Here is a 19,969-nt window from a genome sequence, read left to right as displayed (position 1 = left end):
CCGAGCAGGCTTTTATGACGCCTCTTCAGCCAGAGAAAAATGGCAAGCCCGGTGTGTATGTATGTGGGTGAGCTTGTGTGTATTCAAAAACCAAGAGATTCAGTTGATTTGCAATGAAGAAGCACGGCTTTAGGTGTATTAAGCTGGCATTTCATTGTGAGGACGCTGTCAAAACAGAACGGGCAAAAAGCCTATAAAAATTATTTACTACCCTGTTATAGACTTACATACTGAAACCAGTGAGACGGTGCAATATACAGTTTAATGCTAGAGTGATTATAAACTGCAAGTGAAATGCACCAACACAACCAAGGAACCACGACCACAAGATATGCACTTTAAGCCATTCTAGACCCTCTGAAACATAATAAATAGTATAAATATTTGCATAGAATATGAAATGGTTTTACCCAAAATGTGTTTTAGCAGCAGTTGTAAGTCATAGAGGTGAACATGAGAGGTGCTCTTCTAATAAAAGCTGACCTAAGTAATGATTATTTACAGGCTTTCTCTGCAGTAAACATAGATTAAAAAGGAAACATAAAAAAAAGTCTGATATCCAGCAGAATATTTTTATTAAGGGAAAGATGAATGATACATGATGTTTCCAAAGCATTTCAAGTCGATATTCACATTTAAACCGGTTCTAAAGATGTGTTTGAAAGGGGAAAATTTGAATTGGTACACTTCACAGTATTCAATTTGAGCTGGCCTTGGTGGCATTCTGGTCGGCCTCTGCAAATTAACCTCAGAGTAACACTTTTGATCTGCTTGATATTTAGACTGGTAAAAGCAGGAGCATGGGAAATACAGCACATTGACATTCCTCTCCCTATCTGATAATGAAATTGCTTAGCGCTATTGCATCCTTTCAAGCATCACACTGTGCTCGCTCATATGGATTTAATCCTGTTGAGAGAGGCTGTTGCTGAGGGCATTCGGCACAATGCCAGTTTGAAAGTAATCCATTGAGTCTTAAATAAGATGGCCTCTTTCAAGTTTAACTGTCTGGATCAGCTTATTGGAAGATAATAATCAAAAGTGATCGGAAATCTTGAACATTTTAAATGTATTTTCCATTGCTTTGAATGTAATATGCATTAACTGACACAAGAAGTAATCACGCTCCTATTATATCTAAATCCTGCACATAGTCAGATTTCAGGTAGCAGTCGCCTTCAAGGACAATTAAACTCAACAGTCATCGTCTCAGAAATCCAGAGAAGAACAAACTTGATATTTTTATCTTGCTTTCAGTCGCTTTCAAATATTAGATCATAATCTCAAAAGCCTGGAGTGCTGTGTATTTAATTGTCCTGTCTATTTAGCTGAACATGAAAAAAGTGTCATTCTTGCTGTTGAGACGGTAGATAACACAAAGACTTCAATACGACTGGAGGACTCTAACAGCTAAGAGGCTATATTTTTATATAACAGATCTGATGACCATCAAATGCCCTCTGTGCTTCTAGTGGAGTATTACTCGTAACCAAAGTGACTTGATTTATCTTACAGAGCTCCATTATGCTTTTAAACCCCATCTGGTGATGAATCATTTTGCAGGTTGCGCGATGATATTTTATATGTGAAGTACTTTCTACTTCAAATTTCCATCGAGCACCTGATTTTAGATGAAGGTTAAAGACTAAATAATGGGTTCAAATGTTCAATTTTGTTTTAATATAACCTGCAATTATTTCAAATCCCCCCCAAATGTTATTTGAGTCAAAAAGAGTAGTTAAAAAAACACACAAGCTCAAAATTACTGGACAATAGATTCTCAAGGTGCTCTGTGGTATCTGGCATGAAAACCTTTGCAGCAGAGACCTTAAATCCGGGCAGATGCTAGCTTGAGCCACCACAATCAGACTTATTACAGTACATCCCCCAACTCCCTTACCAGTTCATGGTTTGTCTTTCCTTCCTATTTCCAGTTGTCTCGACAAAATAATTTGGCTTACCTACTCATCCTCATCTGTTCCCTTCATGTTTAATATATGAGAGAGGGACAAGCTGTTATTCATTTATGTTTGAGTAATGACAACGTTTTGCTGGAATGCTCTATGTTGTATGAGTAATTGATTATAGTATTAAACAGTAGAAGTTTCGAGATGTTGTGGTTTTGAAGTTACGGTACTGTGCAAAAGTCTTGAGCTACTCCTCATTTGTTTATATGTTATTGGTTTCTGATTTTCTGTTTTGAAGTCTGTTCTGTTTTTGTTCTGTTTTTCAGTGTTGTTTCTATCCCCATCTTTGTTGTTTAAGCCAAAGGGGGCTGTATTTTAACAGGAGTGCTAAGTTATCAGCTAATGCTGGCAAGCTAGGTTAGAAAGCTACATCCATAAACTTATACAAATAGAGATTCCTGCTAATTACTTGCAACACAGTAACACGATAATTTCATTCAATTATTTTCAAATTAAAACACAGATTTCTCCTCTCGTTTCTTTACATTTACTGGAGGGGCAAACTGTAAAAAAAACAGCTCTGAAGCTTAACATGGGTTTCATTTGAAGCCAAGATTTGATGCCCATTTAAGAGCTGCAAAATTTGTGACTATAGTGTAATTATAGTGCATTATTACAACAAGTAAAAGTTACATATTTACTCTACAAGATTATAACATCCCACATCATAAAGGGAAAATGAAAACACTGCAGGCTAGAGAGATTGCATCTTCCTTTTCAAGTCACTCATTCTGGTTGGGTGATGGAGCTGACAGGGTTATTTTTAGACAGTGAAAATGTGCTATGATTAATGGTTCAAAACAAAAACTCCATCTCGAGAAAGTCTGTGTTCAGAGGACTGTAGCTGGGAAGCTGATAGTCAATCTGAGCTGACACCACTAAATTAGTGCTGTTATCATAGATGTATCATAGAGCCCAGCCCTTAGTTTATCACTGGACAGAATAACACCTTAAATCAACCTTAGAGGCATGTCATTTATGGCAGTGCTTCCTGTAGCGCGGCTCCACCAGTCTGATGTCATCTGGTCTCGGTGGGTGAAAGCTCATACACAGAAAATTCAGAAGTACCTTAATGGCACCTTTTTGAACTGCTCACCTGCAGTTCAACATAGACTGTAATTGACACAGTGTATCTCAGCTTTTCAGTTTCTGTCTGGAATAAAAGCGGAGTGACTCCTCCAGAGACCTTTTTTCCGGTCACAGGAGAGGTCACCAGTATGTAGAGACATACTTCAAAAATTTAAATGCATTGCAGGTTGAACTTGTAGAGCTGTGCTGCTGCGCCGTGTTGTAACTCACCAAGATTTGACAATACTGGTGCATCAAAGCTCATATAAAAAGGCTCCATTTTTGTCTGCCTTGCAAGACTATTGTTGAGTGCTTTATCTCATAGATCTGCTGCACTCATTTTGGTTCTGTGCAGTCACACATTGTTCATTGTCACTGGCTTAAGAAATATTATTAAATGTGATTGCTCTATCTTCTACGTGTATTTTCAACTGTGTTTGACTTGAGCTGAATGATTCTATAATTTCCTGTGTGGCACATTTGTAGACCAAGCCTATTGTTAAAAAAGTGAATGGCTGCCAGATTAAATTTTTCTGATATTTTTCTTTCTAATAATTCTGTTTGAAATAGTCTGAAGACTTCACTATATCTTTCCATCAAACTGACGTCTGTCTGTATCCCTGCTTTCTTTTGATTTTCATTTCAGATTCAGAATGCAGATGATGTGTTGATTACTCCTTTGGAAAAATTTCGTAAGGAGCAAATCGGCGCTGCGAAGGTAAGAGACCACCTACATGTGCAATTAGCAGCTGAACAGCGTAGGATATTTCATGTATTCTGACACGCTCACCTCCTCTCCTAACCCCCTTCGTTTTCACTACAGTATGTAAATCATTAATTAAAAGTAAAATGTGACACTACCAAGAGAAGTGCCCTGCCCCTAATTAATGAGGCTAGTAGGGGGTATAAACAAATATGTTGCTCTGCAATTGTGATCTTAAAAGGTTTTAACTCTTTTTAGTTTTCTGTAGTGGTTAGTTTATATTCATTAAAACAAGACATATTGGACATATTTATTATTTCTGTATCCAACTATGTCAGTTAACACAAACTACATTTGACAGATTCCCCATTTTGAAAACCATATTAATAATACAATACTTTATTCCATGCCATATTTCACTTCATTTTTATGTAAAAATAAACTTTTTTGTGCTGTGAAAAGGGCACTGCACGATAAAATAATAGCTGTGAACTTTAAGCATCTAATATATTTCACCTTCACCCATTTTATAATCAGATTACTTTAAACCTGATACGTATAATGCAGTCCTCACTAACCTATTGCATATAGGCTTTTGATATCAGTAGGGGTGTTGCTTGAAGGCATCCTGGTTCCACAGTGGACATGTTGTTGAGGCTGAAGCTGACTGCAAAGAACAGTGTGGGTTTGTTGCCACAAGCCATGCTTTCATTCCTGGCCAACGCAAAGGCATAAAATGAAAGTACAGCAGCTTGTTTGTGGTTATTCCCTTGGTGAGATCACACATGAACAAGCTTGTAGAATGCAAGCCTTTGCACAGCTCTCTCACACAGTTTGCGAGTTCATTCCTAACTTTATACTGAACTATGAATCATTTGCACATCTTTACACAACCCTGACCCCTGTGATGGTCAACCTAGCCTCAAAGTTAGACTCACATTTTGATTTATTTCACATGACTTGACAGCCACTGGTCTGTAAAAGCAGTCACCTTACTGTACGTCCAAAATAATGGAACAATCTCTCTTCACAGCGCTGAGGTGTGAACATAAATCATCTCCTTCTTCTGTCCAGACCAAATAACCGATGTCACTTCATGTCTTAGGCATCACATGTATCTACCATAATGAAAAAGCACATTTTGCTTCCATTTCTTTCTCTCACTTCCCCATCACAGTGTTCAGTGCAATTGCATTGACTGACTATGTTTATAAAATGGTTCCTTAAAAGCCACAGCCCCTGTCACTCCCACTGCTGCTTATTTCCTCTGACCACTTTCTCCTAATGGCTCTCTCCTCCTACGGCCTATCCCCCGCTAAACATTAGCCCAACTAGAGTGAGATAAAAGGCTGACATCACGAGTGGCTGAGCAACTTTCCACTGTTCCGAGAATCTGGAGAGATCTGCAGGCTGTCTGACCCTTCCAGTTACTGCATTTCATGTCTGAGAACATAAGGTGGACAAATTGGGAGCTCTTGCCTTATATGGGCGTGCTGCGAGTAATCCCAAAGAGGTTACGTACCACTGTATCAGCTTCTTAGGCACAAGCACAACACTTCCATAGCAGCAACTCACTAGCAGATTGACTGCAGCACTATAGGACATATTAGGCACGGTCTGCTTAGCACAAGGCTGATCCAAATGTTTGGAATGAACCCCCTCAAACTTCAGTGCAGTCTACTGTAAATACACATGCTTCCAGAACTCAAACAATCACATATTTTCACCGGAGTACCATATGCACTGGCTGCCAGACTGTGATGTAGAACTGAAATTGTTGTTACACTTCTTCTTTTTACTCTCAGGTATATGTTTCTGCTGTTTTCCCAGGTAACAAAAACAATACTTTCAGAACTGAAATAGGAATTGAGAATGATCCTAGTTTCTATTTATTTATACTGCTACAGTGACCACAGTTTACTTAATGAAGAGTAAATACGAGGAACAGTTTGCTTTGTTCACCATGTTTAGTGTTCACCTTCTAAAGCATCTGTAATATTCATTTGTGTTTAATTAATATTCATTAATATTTTATGATTTTTTTCAAAACTGGGCTTAAAGTGTCACATAGAGCTGCTGTTAAATTAGTACTAGAAAGCTTTGTGCAGATTTGGGGGGGCAATATGTGTGTATTTAGTGGTTGTCAGACCTCGAAATTTAAATAGACCCCAGGGACACTTTGTCGAGGAAATACCAGGGGGTGTCTGACTGTGGGTGGCATTCTTCCTGTCTGAAATTTTGACACTATTATATTTCCTTCAAAGATCGTCTTCAACATTAGGGGCACTGTGGGGGTCCCACACTTGCTGAGTGTGAGGAATTAGTGCAAATAGACCCAAATGGGATACAGATGGCCACCAATAATTTGCAAGGTCCTACTGTACAAAGCGTGGTTAGACATCAGATGATTCTTAACTAGATTAGATATGACATTTCCATCTATGCTGCATAATCCTAAAATTTTCTACTCAAGATGCTGCTGAGTCAAGGTATCAATTAAAGTGGCCTGGGGATACACCTGCCAGCTGTAGGCAAAACTTTTGCAATCACACAGATAGGAACAGTATATTTTTATACCTTCATTAACCTTGGAATTTTTCAATCAGTCACTAGATGTGGGTAAGTGCCTCTTTTCGTGCACTTGACTGAGAACTTTTACTTGTATCCAATAGACTTTAAATTGTATTAAAATACTGGAAAACAGAGCTGGCCCACAGACAGTATAAAAGATGAATATAGCTACAACGATGTCAACTGCTGATTTCTAAAGTCCTGTTTTTGAGCCTGAAGATAAGCGTTTTCACCGTTGGCATCTCCGTTTCAAAGAACAGGATGTAACAAAGAGGAATGGACTGACTGTAAAACTGCTTGCTCATTGGCTAATGACCTGTCAATCATAAGTAGTTAGCTAATGAGCATACCATAGACAAGTCTAAACATAGTGTGGCCAAGATTTACACAGAAGTTCTACTGAGAGCTTAAACTCATCAGATCAGTCTTCAAATCTCTTCTAGTGTAATGCAGTGTAGGATGACTTAGTGTAACGCCATAGAGTAGCCAATTATAAAGTGTTTTTTACACTAAAAATAAATTACATTTCATTTAGAGAGTTTCAAAAAAGTTCAACTTACCCCTAATTATATTAGGGATATTTGAGCTATTTAAAATCGAGAAATAGCTAGCTCCTTCCGTTAGCCATTGCTAACAACAAGCCAACAATTAGCTTTCTGTAAAAGCATGGGTTATGGCAGTGGGAAAAGATGGTGAATTCTCCTGTCAGCTCATAGTTTTGGTCCTGTCTGCCTGATTTAATCTGGCTTGCTCACCTGGCACCGGATCCCAGAATTGACAATGGAATGTTCCATGCAGTACAGCACGGAGCTGGATTTAACATGTTTTTATATTACAGACTAGACACTGTCTGGCCTTACAAGAGCCAAAGAAGACAAACTGCCTTTACTTCTACCCTGCTCTTTTAGCTCTCATCACAGCCTTGAAAATGTGAAGTGAGCATACCTCTCCCACCAGCAGAACTTTTGAAATACTTCATTTTGGGAAAAAAACATGGGTAACATAGAGTTATACAGGTTTATGTGTCACTACTTCATTAATTATTCACAACAATCAATTAGTTGAAGCACAGACAAGCTGGTCGGGAGTCAGGAGCTGTCAAACACACAAACAGATTCACAGTTTTACTGTGAAATAATTTGTTACACAGCAGCTGTCTGATCAGACAAGTCTGAATATTTTTATGTTAAAAGTCTGTTCCATTTATTAAAGTTAAAAATATTTGTTTCAGTTTCCCCCTTGAATTCAAAGTCAGTAACAGCAGTTGTGGTTATGCGGTTATATTATTGCACAGATGTTAACCATAAAGAGTGGGACCTCTCAGAATATTAGTACTTACGAAAACATGGGAGCAGGCAATCTGATAATGAACTTGTTAGGTTATTATTATTGTCTTGTTAAACTTCACAGAAGAGATGTTTCCTCTCAAACATCTAGTGTTATCTCTCTATCTGATTTATTTAAAGGGCCAGTTAATCCATTTGACCAAAGCAGACTATATTGGAAGTTGACAGGCTTCAAATATCATCATCATATCATTTCCCTCCACAGCCCACAGTAATTGTTTTTAAGTATTCTTGTAAGCCATTGTTTACTGCTTAAGTTTACACTGACCAGAATAAAGAGTAGACTATAGACTAGAGTAGCAATATAATATAAAATAAATTGGTGCCATGAGTTGGTTTTCCTTCTATCTTTAATTTTTCTGAGCCACCAGGTGCCCTTGAACCAAAGTATGATAAAATATATTTTATCATTTTCCAAAATTCTCAGGATGTTGAAGATCCCCTCCAGACTCCTTTGTTGATATTCACTTTGAATATTAATTTATGTCTGATATAGTTTTTTTTTTTTCAAATAAAAAAAATATATATAAGATATGCAGACTTCAGGTTTCCACATAGTCCCCTGGCTGTGCAAGAGTTCCCAGATCTGAATACCAGATAAGCCTGCACTTTTGTTACAGCTTGCCTGGTAAGGAAGCACCATTTTGTAGCGGTTGAACTAGCAAATTTAATAAAACCTATTAAACAATATAACGTGATTTAAATAGATGACAAAAATATAAAAATGATTGAATGTGAAAGGCAGTAGAATCTCTTGTATTGGATGTATTTGAGAGTGGATACAGTTTGTCTGAGTTGCACAAAAACAACATGAAGGAGCTAAAAAGAAAGTGAGAGGGTAAATATAGGGCAGCCAGGCGAGCCTGCCCACCTAGGTATCTAAAACACATGCCGAGTAAAGGAATGTTGAGAATAAAAACTAGGGGTCATCACAGCCTCACTCTTGTCATACTAGGACTGGACTGCAAAAGAATTTTAATGGCAGAAAGTCCTGTTTACTGGCAGAAAACTTCAGCACATCTGAGCTTCCCATTGTCAACAGAAGATTTTAAAAAGGACCTTCTGGTTTGACACAAAGTAGCAGCTAAACTCCAGATTCCAACCAAACTGTATAAACAAACACCCGAACTTACTGATGAGTATACTTTTTAATAGTTATTGAAAATGTATATTATGATAGGGTACATCAAAAGCAAGAAAACATCAAATGATGCACATAGTGACTGCAACTGATTGTTAAAGTTATAGCCAGTATATTAGCTGTTGACAGCTTAATTAATTATGCTTTGACCTTTTAACTGCATTGTGCTTATAGACTGTGGTTGTGTTTGTTCACTATACGAGAACGACAGACTCATCCCAGCTGTATTAGGTTAAAAATCCATTGTATAATCAATGAAGGAAGTGCTGTCCTAGATACTATGCATTGCATAAAAAGGTTAGCAGCCTGTCAGTTATTAGTGTAGTAGTGATTTATCAAAAAATGCACAAGGCGATAAGGTAAGAAGAACAAAACGAGCTTTGAAAACATTTCTCCTAAGAACTTGAGATGACAGCACCGCAGATGATGCAGAGACTCAAACTTTGTGGTGCAAAAAACAACAAAATGCATGAATAATGTGATGCAGATTTAACACATTTCTTTTTGTTATTCCCGTATCTGTTCCATCACTTCCCACTGTGCCCTACCCAATAAAGCAGAAACACTATTAAAACAATCTTTCTGAAAGTAATTACTTTTTCTCCTGATCATCAGAATTTCACAAGGCAGTAGACCTTGAGAGGTCGGTCTTTACCTGTTTTAAGGCAGCAGCCGTTCGCTGTAAATATATAAGATATTGCCTTTCGCAAAAGAAGTATATTAAATCAGATTATGCGCAAACAGTGACATCATCCCAAAAAAGAAGGATGCCTACAAGCAAAAAGAAAAATTTAACATGAAAGATGGCGCCGAGTGCAGCTGCTTGTCCCAGCCCATTGATAAGAAAGGCAGTAAGAGTTTGGTAATATTTTGCACTGTTATCCTGAAATACATCAGACCATCTGAGACAGTTGGCGTTGTGAAATCAACTATGTTCTTTAGTCTGAAATATTTGTAGGAGGTAACATTATATAAACTAGCAAGGCCAGGCCTGCAGTGCTTGTTTATCATGTTATTCTGCATTATATCATTGTACACAGTGTGACAGTAAACACAGCTGTTCGTAAACACAGAACAAAGTGTTTGTAACATTAGTAACTTCTTAAAATGCTAATTTGTCTAGTTTCTTCAGATTTCAATCAAACAACACCAAACAAGAATCTATGGCAGAAAAAAACAGTTTGGCATCGGCAGAGAAGATTTTGCCGAAAAGAGACGTTTTTCTTCCTGTAACCCACTTACTCAACTCTGCTGCTCAACCCACAAATGCATTTTCCTTACACATGTGGCAGCATTCAAGGGGAAATAAAAAGGCTTCCAACAGTACCCTACAATAATACATGATTCCCAACATTTCTTTCAAACATTGCATTGAATAGGGGTATTCCAATGCAAATGTCCAGATGATTCAAGTTGTTTTTCCCTATTTCTTATCTCTAGATTAGGTGGTAAGAGGAAGGCTTCACTTGACCTTGATGGGAGAGATGCCTAAGGGATCCTTGCAATACAGACCTACTGCATATTCAGGGAAAGCTTGTCAAAAGATTTTTTTTTCCAGAGTATAATAAGAAAAAGGCTTTTGCAGATATAAAGATACCAGCTTTTTTCTTGCTGCATCTTTACTCAGCCTTTAAAAGTTAGTCTGTGATATACCAAGAAAATCCCACTGTGAAACGGAAAGGCATGCATACTATATTGCGGACTCTTATTTTTATCACTTTAAAGGCCTAACTTTATATGCCAGAAAACAAAGGGACTGATGAATATTGTTTAGACTAAAGCTTTGCGTTTTGCCTCACACACAAAGGATCTTTTCTATGTTTTTTTATAAACTGTAGAAGCAGATGTTGTAATTATTTCATGCTAATTGGCCAACTTCTTGTCTTCTCAGCAGGTGGGATATCAGGTAAAGATGGAGACAATTATTTATTCATTCATTTATTTATTTTTCTGCTCTGCAAAAAAGTAACTGAACTCAGACTACAGCCATGTGATCTCTCTGTCTCTTTTGTGGACATCCAGCTCCTGTGTGGTGAAATCACACATCAAAATAACCAGCTATTGCTATTTAATCGCCATTCTGGACCCCTGGTCCAATTAGCCGTCTCTAACGAGCTCATAGAGATTTGTTTTAAAGTTTTCCCTTTCATGTCACTGCTCAGAGAATCCGTTTAAAATGAACAAGCGAAGAGATATCCTGCATGCGATTCCTCGCTAGACATTGATGTTTGTATTCTTCCAGGATGGACAGAAATGAGGAAGTGTAGAGTAACAGTGTGTGACAGCTGGGGTTCTTTCCTCTGCATACACGTGCACAGAAACGACCTCCCTTGCCGCTTGCATCTGTTACCATGGCGATGAGAGGCGTAGAAATGATGGCCCCGAGGCTCGTTAGGGCCAGTGTCAAAACTAGCGATGTGCAGCTAGTGTCCAAATATTCCTCCTGCAGTCTTTATATCTGTTCTCAGCATCCTTTCTTTAGCAAACTGAGAAGTCCTGATGACCAGAAAAAAAAAACGCCTGCAGTTTTTCCTCATCGTTTTCCTCCCTGCAATGTTACATTAGCAATTAGCAAAGTTACCCATACTACAGCTGCCATCAAAGCGCTCTTAACAGCAACATTAGACTTTGCTAGTTAGAAATTCCACTACAGAGCAATCTGCATCAGAATATTCTCTTCCTGCATCTGATTTATTCATGAGAGCGAACAAAGCAATCAGATGAGGAAATCTCCCAAGTGATAGGTTCATGTGTGTTTTGTGCACCACAGAGTGTCGGGAAGTGCTTTGACTTTATTCATTCCCAGATAGATGATTACTCTCCGATGCTGGCATTAGTTTGTGTTAGAAACTCCCACCTTGCATGTGCTTGAGGGTATACATTTATATATATATATATATATCCACCCCAATGTCTTATGCCCACATGTTGGGCTTCAAAGCCTTTTGCTTGCACTGCAACTACCTTCTCTTGAAGACTCTTTGCAATTTAAATGCTCATATTCCACTCTGATTGCACAGACATATCCAGGGGCTGGGGGGTATGATCAACACATGGACAAACCAACAAACACCTGGTGTTCTGCTAGGGTATCATTATGGTAGCACCAGTTTATACACGTCCTGCTTGGATCAAAACAAAGCAGTGCACTTTGGTGACTTAATCAGGCTGGCTCTGCCTCACATATTCACTGTAGCTCTGAGTCACTGCCTGCACTTTGTAAGTGTCAAAGAGTTAGGCCAGACATACAGAGAGAGGTTTGTTTTTTGGGGGGTTTTTTGTGAGGACTTTTCTTATGTGCTCACACTGGTCAGCAGCGCTAGGAAATTCCTGCTGTGACTGTGGGGCTCAGCTAAACCTAAAGCTCTTAATTTAATGTGATCTCCAGTGTGTGTGTGCATGTGCGTCCGTGCGTTTGTGTGCATGTTTGTGTTTGTTTTTTCCCCAGGGCTTCTGTTGTATACGTGCTCACAGAATAATGTCACATCACAGCGGCAGAGAAGACAGTCAGCTACCTTTTGTTCTCTAATAAAAAAAAACCTTAAGGGAAATTTATTTCCTGTCAGCTGACATCATTTTTAATCATATATTTATTTTCTCATCCACCTGTGTATTTTTTTCTTTGTTTCAGGAAAGAGTGCTTATATACAACAGATTTTGTTTCCCCTCCCTCATTGCAGAAGAGATTATTTCTGGGTTTGACGTGATAAGAAAGATGAAAATGAGATGCTACTATATTAAATTATCTATTGATTTGATTTGATTCTTGTTGTATGTCGAAATGTTACCATGTCTTACTGTGAATTCCTCCACAGTTTTATTTCTGAGGTTTGCTGGGGCTGAACGCTGTTCTAGGTCATATCAGTAGCTAGCAGATTAGACTTGCTAAATTTCAGGGCCATGGGAATGAAAATAAACAAGAAGGATCTGGTTACAGTGGCCGTTTCCTCACACTTTCCCCAGCCCCCGCTTATTCTGCCTCTCCGCTCCTCTTTATGAATGTTTGCATTGCGAGATGAGCTTTAAGTAGGCAAAGCTTGGTTTAGAGGTCAGACTTGCAGATGAGGCATTTGAATGTCCTCACTGAGACAGGTTTTCACTGCTTGGGCATTTTGATTAAGTACTATAAAATGGATCTTCTGTGGGGCAAAATGTTTACTTTCTTTGTTCGTATACTTTATAGATCGGCATCTCACATCAAAAGCCCATTTCCTGCGCCTTCTTCACAGTCTTCTGAAACATGCTGACTGAATTCTGGGACTTGTAACTGTTGAGACTGACTTGTGTCTGTCGGTGGAAAGCAAAGCGGAACAAGAAAAGAGATGCAAACATCAACTGGCCAGCTATGTGACAGTGCCAAATGCATTATGCTATGTGTGATTTACAGTGCTGTTGGTTTCACTGTGAAGTTATGTACCTGCCTGTGAATAACAGAATAACAGTGCATAATTCTCACATGACCTATCGATATGCCGACATTGTCTGCTCCTCTGTGCGCTTGTTATAAGCCACTTTCAAGACCTGCAATAATCTATTGACAGAAATTTTAAATTACATGTGGCAAATGGCATGAGAAACTGTAGTTAGACCTCCACCTAGTGGCAATCCATTCCCACACCCCCAGATCGGGGAATAAGTGACACATTTCTGGTAATGTTTAAGCCTTTCATGTGTCTTGTGAACCTTTTTAGGAGGGGAAGAAAAAGTTCGATAAGGAAACAGAGAAATACTACTCTACACTTGAGAGACACCTCAGCTTGTCATCGAAAAAGAAGGAAGCATATCTGCAGGAGGTAAAAAGAAAAACAAATTTTCTCATCCTGCAACATGTCTTTGAATAATGCCGTTTTATGGTCAGCTGAGTGTCTTTGGAAAATAAGCTGTTTGTGTGCTCTGCTGTGCTCCGTACCCCTCTCTCTAACAACAGACTATTTCCACGTGGTGATACAAACATTAACTCCTAGGTTGACCCTTGTCGTTGTTGTGGCACTAACCCTGGTTTGTTTGCTTGTTCTCAGGCTGACACGCAGATTGATAAGGAGAGACAACTCTTTTATGATGCGTCCCTTGAGTATGTCTTCAAGATACAAGAAGTGCAAGAAAAGAAGAAATTTGAGTTTGTCGAGCCAGTAAGTGAAGTGCCAGTTTTATATATTTCTCTGCTAAATTAGTTCTGCATTTTAAAGATGAAGTAGTACGTTTTCATTCTTTGATATATTTTATTTGTAGTCAAAATACCACCAGATCTCTGTAACTACTACTACATTTCTTTTTTTTTAATGTCTATCATCCTGGAGTGAAGGCAGGTGCATTTATACAACACTCACAGGAACATAACCGCACTTGTATATCCCACACATTTGTCATCTTCATCACAAATTCTTTGTAATATAGTTGATCCATTTGGGGAAGCTTGTGGGTAAAATTAGATGAAGTATTGGCTGTCAAACAAAAGAAGACAGAGTGCTAGTGCAAATCAAAGGCTTTATGAAAGCCCCTGCTTTATAGATATGTAGAGTCAATTTTAACATCTTTAGTGCAGATGTTACCAGGAAACATTAAACTTGCTTCCTATTAAATGTCTGGGAATGTGAGATGGGTGCAAAGTGGCTGTTTCAGACGTCCTACTCCCATTTGTTTACATCCACTGGCAACTTACCCACAACCCTGGCCCAAAAATGTAAATCTCCGGGCCCCAGGTAGTGCTCAAAATATGACAAGGCTCAACCTTGTGTGTGATGAATCTGGGCAAAGAAAAGATGGCTCATCCTTGAACATTTGATATACCAAGCCTCAGCCCAGAAATCAAATCAGTGGTTGTGTCTGAAGGTTTTACTGAAAGCAACTCCATGTTTGTGGACTACACTTGTTCACGCAAGAGATGGCATCAGTTTGTTTCTCTGTAACAGCAGATCTTTATAGCTATGCTTTATTTATGTATGTATGTATTTATTTATATATTTATATGTATCCACAATGGCCATGGATGTTTGTGTGTTCCACAGAAAACAAGATCAATATCTGTCTGCCATAAAAGCCGAAAACTTTTTTAAAATTAGATTTTTTTTCCACTAATATCCTTTTTTCAGTTTTCTGCTTGTCAGTACAAAGATGTTCAATAAATTACCAATTTAAAAATAATGAGAATCAAATTCCTTCAACATGAGATTTAAAAGTGAACATCAACAATGTAAAAAGCGTTCTGACAAAATGATTTGTAGAATAGAAAAAATGCACATATCATTGAGATGACATTATCATATTAAGTGCATCGTTATCAAATAATAATAACAATAGAAAAACAGCCGGATTACTTATATATTATAGGTAGGATATTCTATTATAAATGTTTTCGGTGTGTAGAATGGATGTTCTATTTAACAAGATGCCTTTAAAAAAATACTTGCCCATGTAAATTAGCAATCAAGTTCTTGTAATGTTTATTAACTCGATAATTCACCAATAAATATTGTTCCATTCCAGCTCCTGGCCTTTCTTCAGGGTTTGTTTACATTCTACCATGAAGGATATGAGCTGGCTCACGAATTTGAGCCGTATAAACAGCAGCTCCAGTTCAACCTACAAAACGTAAGTCTCAACACCTCGGGGGTTGTACACAAAGGCAACCAGCCACGTAATCAGATTCTGCAGCTTATCATACCCTGATATAACAAGCAGAGTTTTCACAAATGGATAGCTGTGTGATTAAATGAAATTCTTTGCTGCGCCGAGGATCGATATTTTCAGTGTTGCATTGCAGGCAGTAACTGTAGGCCATTTTATGGTGTGTCAAAAAAGACTTGGAATTGGGAGTAAAAGTCTAGTTGCTGCAGTGCCGCCTTGTTCCATCACTATGTCCTCTCTACTTAAGTCCTGAGGGTTCAAATATCTCTCTGACCCAATATGTCAGTTCTGTTGCCCTTACAGTTTCCACTCGGTAACCCTCTCTCGGATGCAGAGATCTCTAATGGTAACTGGATGAGTGGAGGCTGCTTCACCACTCTCTGAGATATTAAATGGCCCCATATTGACCTTTATGACTCCAAATAAGAGGCTGACATCTTCAAGATCGTGTTCTAATTTTAAATGACCTAAAAAGTATTATTTAAAAAGTCTAATGATAGTTTTTATTTATTTGTTCTTTGAGAAAAAATAGATGTGTTTTTATTTTGAGAGATCAGAGATAACACAATGATAACATAACCCTAAATTTCCCACACAGACACGAAACAACTTTGTGAGCACCAAGCAGGAAGTGGAGAAGCTGATGAAGAGGATAAGGTCGGCAGATCAGGACTATAAACCACCCGGCCAGTGGACGATGGAAGGCTTCTTGTATGTCCAGGAGAAACGTGAGTCTTCCTAGCTGTGCTCCCAGCCATCCAGGCCATCTCACTCCCCTTCACTTTCAAGTGAATGGTTTTACATCCATCACCATAAACATGTCTCGAGTTCTCCCAGGCCTCTGCCGAAGAGATCCACTCACACAGAACTCATAATTCATCCTGTTTACGGATTCACTTTGATGTGCTCTCAAATGGGGGAGTTACCACAAATGGTAGATTATTATCAGCAGCAATAAACAACTTTTGATTTATCACACTAAATTTGCAAATTGATTTTCAGAAGTCTTTCCAGAAGCCTGTGATTCAGTGAAAAATTATTTTGCCTCAACTAGTGTTTTCTTCTGCATTTGTTCTGTCCTAGGTCCTCTGGGATGCACTTGGACACGTCACTACTGCACTTATGAGAAAAGCAGCAAAACATTCACCATGAGCAACACAGAAAACAAGTCGGCTGGGAAACAGGTACTTTACATTCATTTTATTTCGTTTAGTTTAACGTGTGCACGATAAAAAGCTAAGAAAAGAACGAGCAGAGTGTAATCTGTGTGGAAAAAAAGAGGCTTAAAGGCATGGTTAGTCCCGGGAGGAGTAAACGGAAAAAGTCAGATTGACAAAACTGCAAATTAGGCATAGAAGACAAAAGACTCGTTACGTCAAGGCAAACAAACATGTTTTATTTTTAAATAACAAAATTAACAAACAACACCGCGGGGGAATTCAAGGAATGAAAATAGTCCGTTAAACTAAACAGTTATAGTATCTTGCTTTCTAAGTGATCTAATGAATGTGTTTACTTCCTTTGTAGGAATTTATCGCTATGACTTAATGACACTTCATGTAGATCAAATGATAACTGATAATTAGTTCACATTTTATGTATTAGATGAAAAAAAGCTTCCAACCAATATTTTTTTTTGTAAATAGTAATTGGATGATGATATGGAGTAACTTCCACAGGGAATACTGCTTAGCGCTGCTGCGTCAGGTACAAACCAATTGAAATTGTCAGCATGGTTTTGAAGTGTTTAGCTATCGCAGTTTAACCTTTTGTTATTTTTCACAAAAAAGTATTTGTAGAAATACAGGTTCCAGTGAAGATAACAAAAAGTATGTGCACTTCAATGCCACCCAGATTAAAAAATTATGAAAATATTCTTTTAAAGAACTCCAATGAACTTCAAGGGAGAAATTATGACAACAAAATATCTCCATAACTGTGAGTTTCCGTGCGTTTTTCTGCACATGTTACAGATATGGCTACATTCCGATTTACTAATGATCATGGTTTATTTTTATTTTTGAATAAAATCGAATAAAACACAGAAACCCACACACAGATGGAGAGGGAGAATATAAAGCCCAAAGCCAATGCAGGTGCAGGCGTATTTTTATCCACATATCTGGTTTGTTGCAGTTGGCTACAGTCAGTCTTACTGGCGTGCACAGGGGAGGATGTGCTGTACATGAGATATGGCTAATTCTCAGAAAGAAAAAAAAATATCCGTTCAGGAGGTAATTGAATTGGTACTTTCAGCTGACACCGAGGGCCTCTAATGGGAAATGAAAAACAAGGTCAATGATATAATGTAATTTTAAAACTATATTTTCACATGTTTAAAATCAAGATAAATGAAATAAAAGCTCTGCTTCTTGATAAGTGGATGATATGAATGCGTGCAACCAAGTAGCTCGGGCTTTGTTCGGGCTGACAGCCCAAATCAATTTTTAGGCATATGAAGATTGCATCGAGCTTGAGTTTAAAAAGTCTGAACCACCAAAAAGAAAAAACTAGAAAAACAAAAAAAAAAGAATTTTGCAAATCCAAACCACAATGGGAGATGTTTCTGTTTTTGTTGTTGTCGATGATTCAGTTTTTTTTCATTAGTTTTTCTCTTTTTTCTGTATTTCCAATCATATTTTCACAAAAGCACTGGACACTCGGCTACATAAATCTTATTCTGGTTTCAAAGTACCTTCTGTGTCTCTCACAACAAACACACAGCATACATATTAGTCATTTCAGACTTGTAGAGCTGTGCATTTGCAATTGTAAATATATTCATTTTTATTCCATATTCATTTTTCATAGTATTTTTAACTAATTAATGATGAGTGTGTTTATTTTTAGAATGGTCTTGTCGTAAATCAGCCAGAGGTGTTCAAGCTCAAGTCCTGCATTCGGAGAAAAACGGACTCCATCGACAAGCGTTTCTGCTTTGATATTGAAGTGGCGGAGAGGTCTGTGATATGTATCCCTGAAAATGTCTAATAGCTTTCATAGCCTGAAAACACATGCAGAATGTATTATGTATTGCTTTAATCACCACCTAGAGCCAAAAAGAAAAAAGAAAGTCATTGCACATCGCCTACTGAATACTCATATTAGTAAGATAGAGCAGTTGCACACACTTTTTTCTTGTTAAAACTAACTTAATATAAGAACGATGAACTGCACGTGACATTTTGTGTTATGTTGAACTCACCAATACTGGAAATTAACCCAGATTCCCCCTGGAGTACACAACGTTTGAACATGCGAGAGCTGTTCAGGTTTGATTAACATCTTCAAAGACTCGGTTTAACAGTGTTAGATGTCATCAGCTCTGTTTGTGTCCTGCATGTTTCTCGAGTCCTCTCCCCCCACTCCGTTTGCTGTATGTCTACATTATCAGTATTTTTTTTTCTATTTTTGAACCCATCCCATCTTTTCTCTGTGTTCATGTCAATGTAGAAATGACATCTGTCGTGGAACTCTTTTCAGGCCGCTTCAGTTTTTCTGTAAAGTCCGGTATGTGAACTGACCAGTGCTGCCCTTTCAGTGCAGTTGCATGTGCTGCATGTGTCCTAATCATGTTGTTCACTCAATATTAAATCCAAACCTAATGAAATCCTGCTGCTTTCTTAGCACTTCACAAAATCTGACTTGGTCACTTGGTCAAGACACATTCTTGAATTATTTCTTCTTGTCTGCAATTACTCAAGTAACACACAATATTGAACTTAGAATTAATTCCTATTTTTTTCCCTTTCTTTTCAAAGCTTTTGGCCATGTGGGAACATTCATAGTTGATTTGTTTTTAATTTTTCACTGGGAAATAGGATTACAGATTGGGCAAAGATCAGAAACCTTTAAGTAGCTGTCAGCTGATTAACACTGGCTCAATTGACCAAGCCATCCGTTATGAATGCTTGATATCAGTTCTTTATAGTGATTTGTACCCCAGAATAGAGTTAGCACATCACTGTGTGTTAATGTTGCACTGCAGCAGCAGGCTCAGCATTGCTCACACTCGGTGAGTGTTGCTGAGCATGGACAATAACTGCAATTTATTTGCAGGACAACTCATTTATCATTAACTGCGCTGCCCCAAGGTGCGTGTTCCAACCACAAGGACAATGTGGGCCAAGCTCCAGTCAGCTTCAAGCTCATCCATTAATTCCCATTATAATAAACATGCTGTTGCCCAAGTTTAATCAGGCCAGCCATCTCGGAACCTCATTTTTAACGGGTTGATTCACCCGAATTAGTAAAGAGGTATCCAGCTATGCGGATACTTTTATTTGCCCGGATTCTGAGATAGCCATCTCTGAAACATCCTCTGCCAGCCCAATAAAAAGAATTTCATTTGAGCTGCTCGTAGCAATGAAAGAAGAGTTTCATTAAAAATTTACCAGCAACGTGTCTTTCATAAGGACTTAAGGGAAAATACATCTATTAAAAAAATGATATGAGGTTGGATGAGGGTAGCAGAGATGCTGTTTTGGGAAAGAGATGTTGTTAAATGATTTGAGCGCAACACAAATATAAATATTTCCTTCTGCATTCA

At 38.1% G+C, this 19,969-nt stretch overlaps 1 protein-coding gene across 4 annotated transcripts in view; it reads left to right on the top strand.

The window, feature by feature from the left end:
• Positions 1–19,969, top strand: part of arhgap42b (Rho GTPase activating protein 42b) — a 71,629-nt gene that overhangs the window by 38,424 nt on the left and 13,236 nt on the right. For 2 of the 4 annotated variants that reach the window (XM_005455072.4, XM_013274389.3), the window contains exons 4-11: positions 3,682–3,753; positions 13,488–13,589; positions 13,815–13,925; positions 15,280–15,384; positions 16,019–16,148; positions 16,504–16,604; positions 18,271–18,380; positions 18,874–18,930. In XM_005455072.4, coding sequence (XP_005455129.1) covers positions 3,682–3,753; positions 13,488–13,589; positions 13,815–13,925; positions 15,280–15,384; positions 16,019–16,148; positions 16,504–16,604; positions 18,271–18,380; positions 18,874–18,930 — 788 coding nt within the window. The remainder of the gene's footprint in view (positions 1–3,681; positions 3,754–13,487; positions 13,590–13,814; positions 13,926–15,279; positions 15,385–16,018; positions 16,149–16,503; positions 16,605–18,270; positions 18,381–18,873; positions 18,931–19,969) is intronic. The other 2 variants (XM_013274390.3, XM_003450161.4) reach the window with 1 other exon arrangement.

The sequence above is a fragment of the Oreochromis niloticus genome, linkage group LG14, assembly GCF_001858045.2.
Source record: "Oreochromis niloticus isolate F11D_XX linkage group LG14, O_niloticus_UMD_NMBU, whole genome shotgun sequence".
NCBI lineage: Eukaryota > Metazoa > Chordata > Actinopteri > Cichliformes > Cichlidae > Oreochromis > Oreochromis niloticus.
Note: the sequence above shows the minus strand (reverse complement) of the source record. Positions and strands in the feature narration are given on the sequence as shown.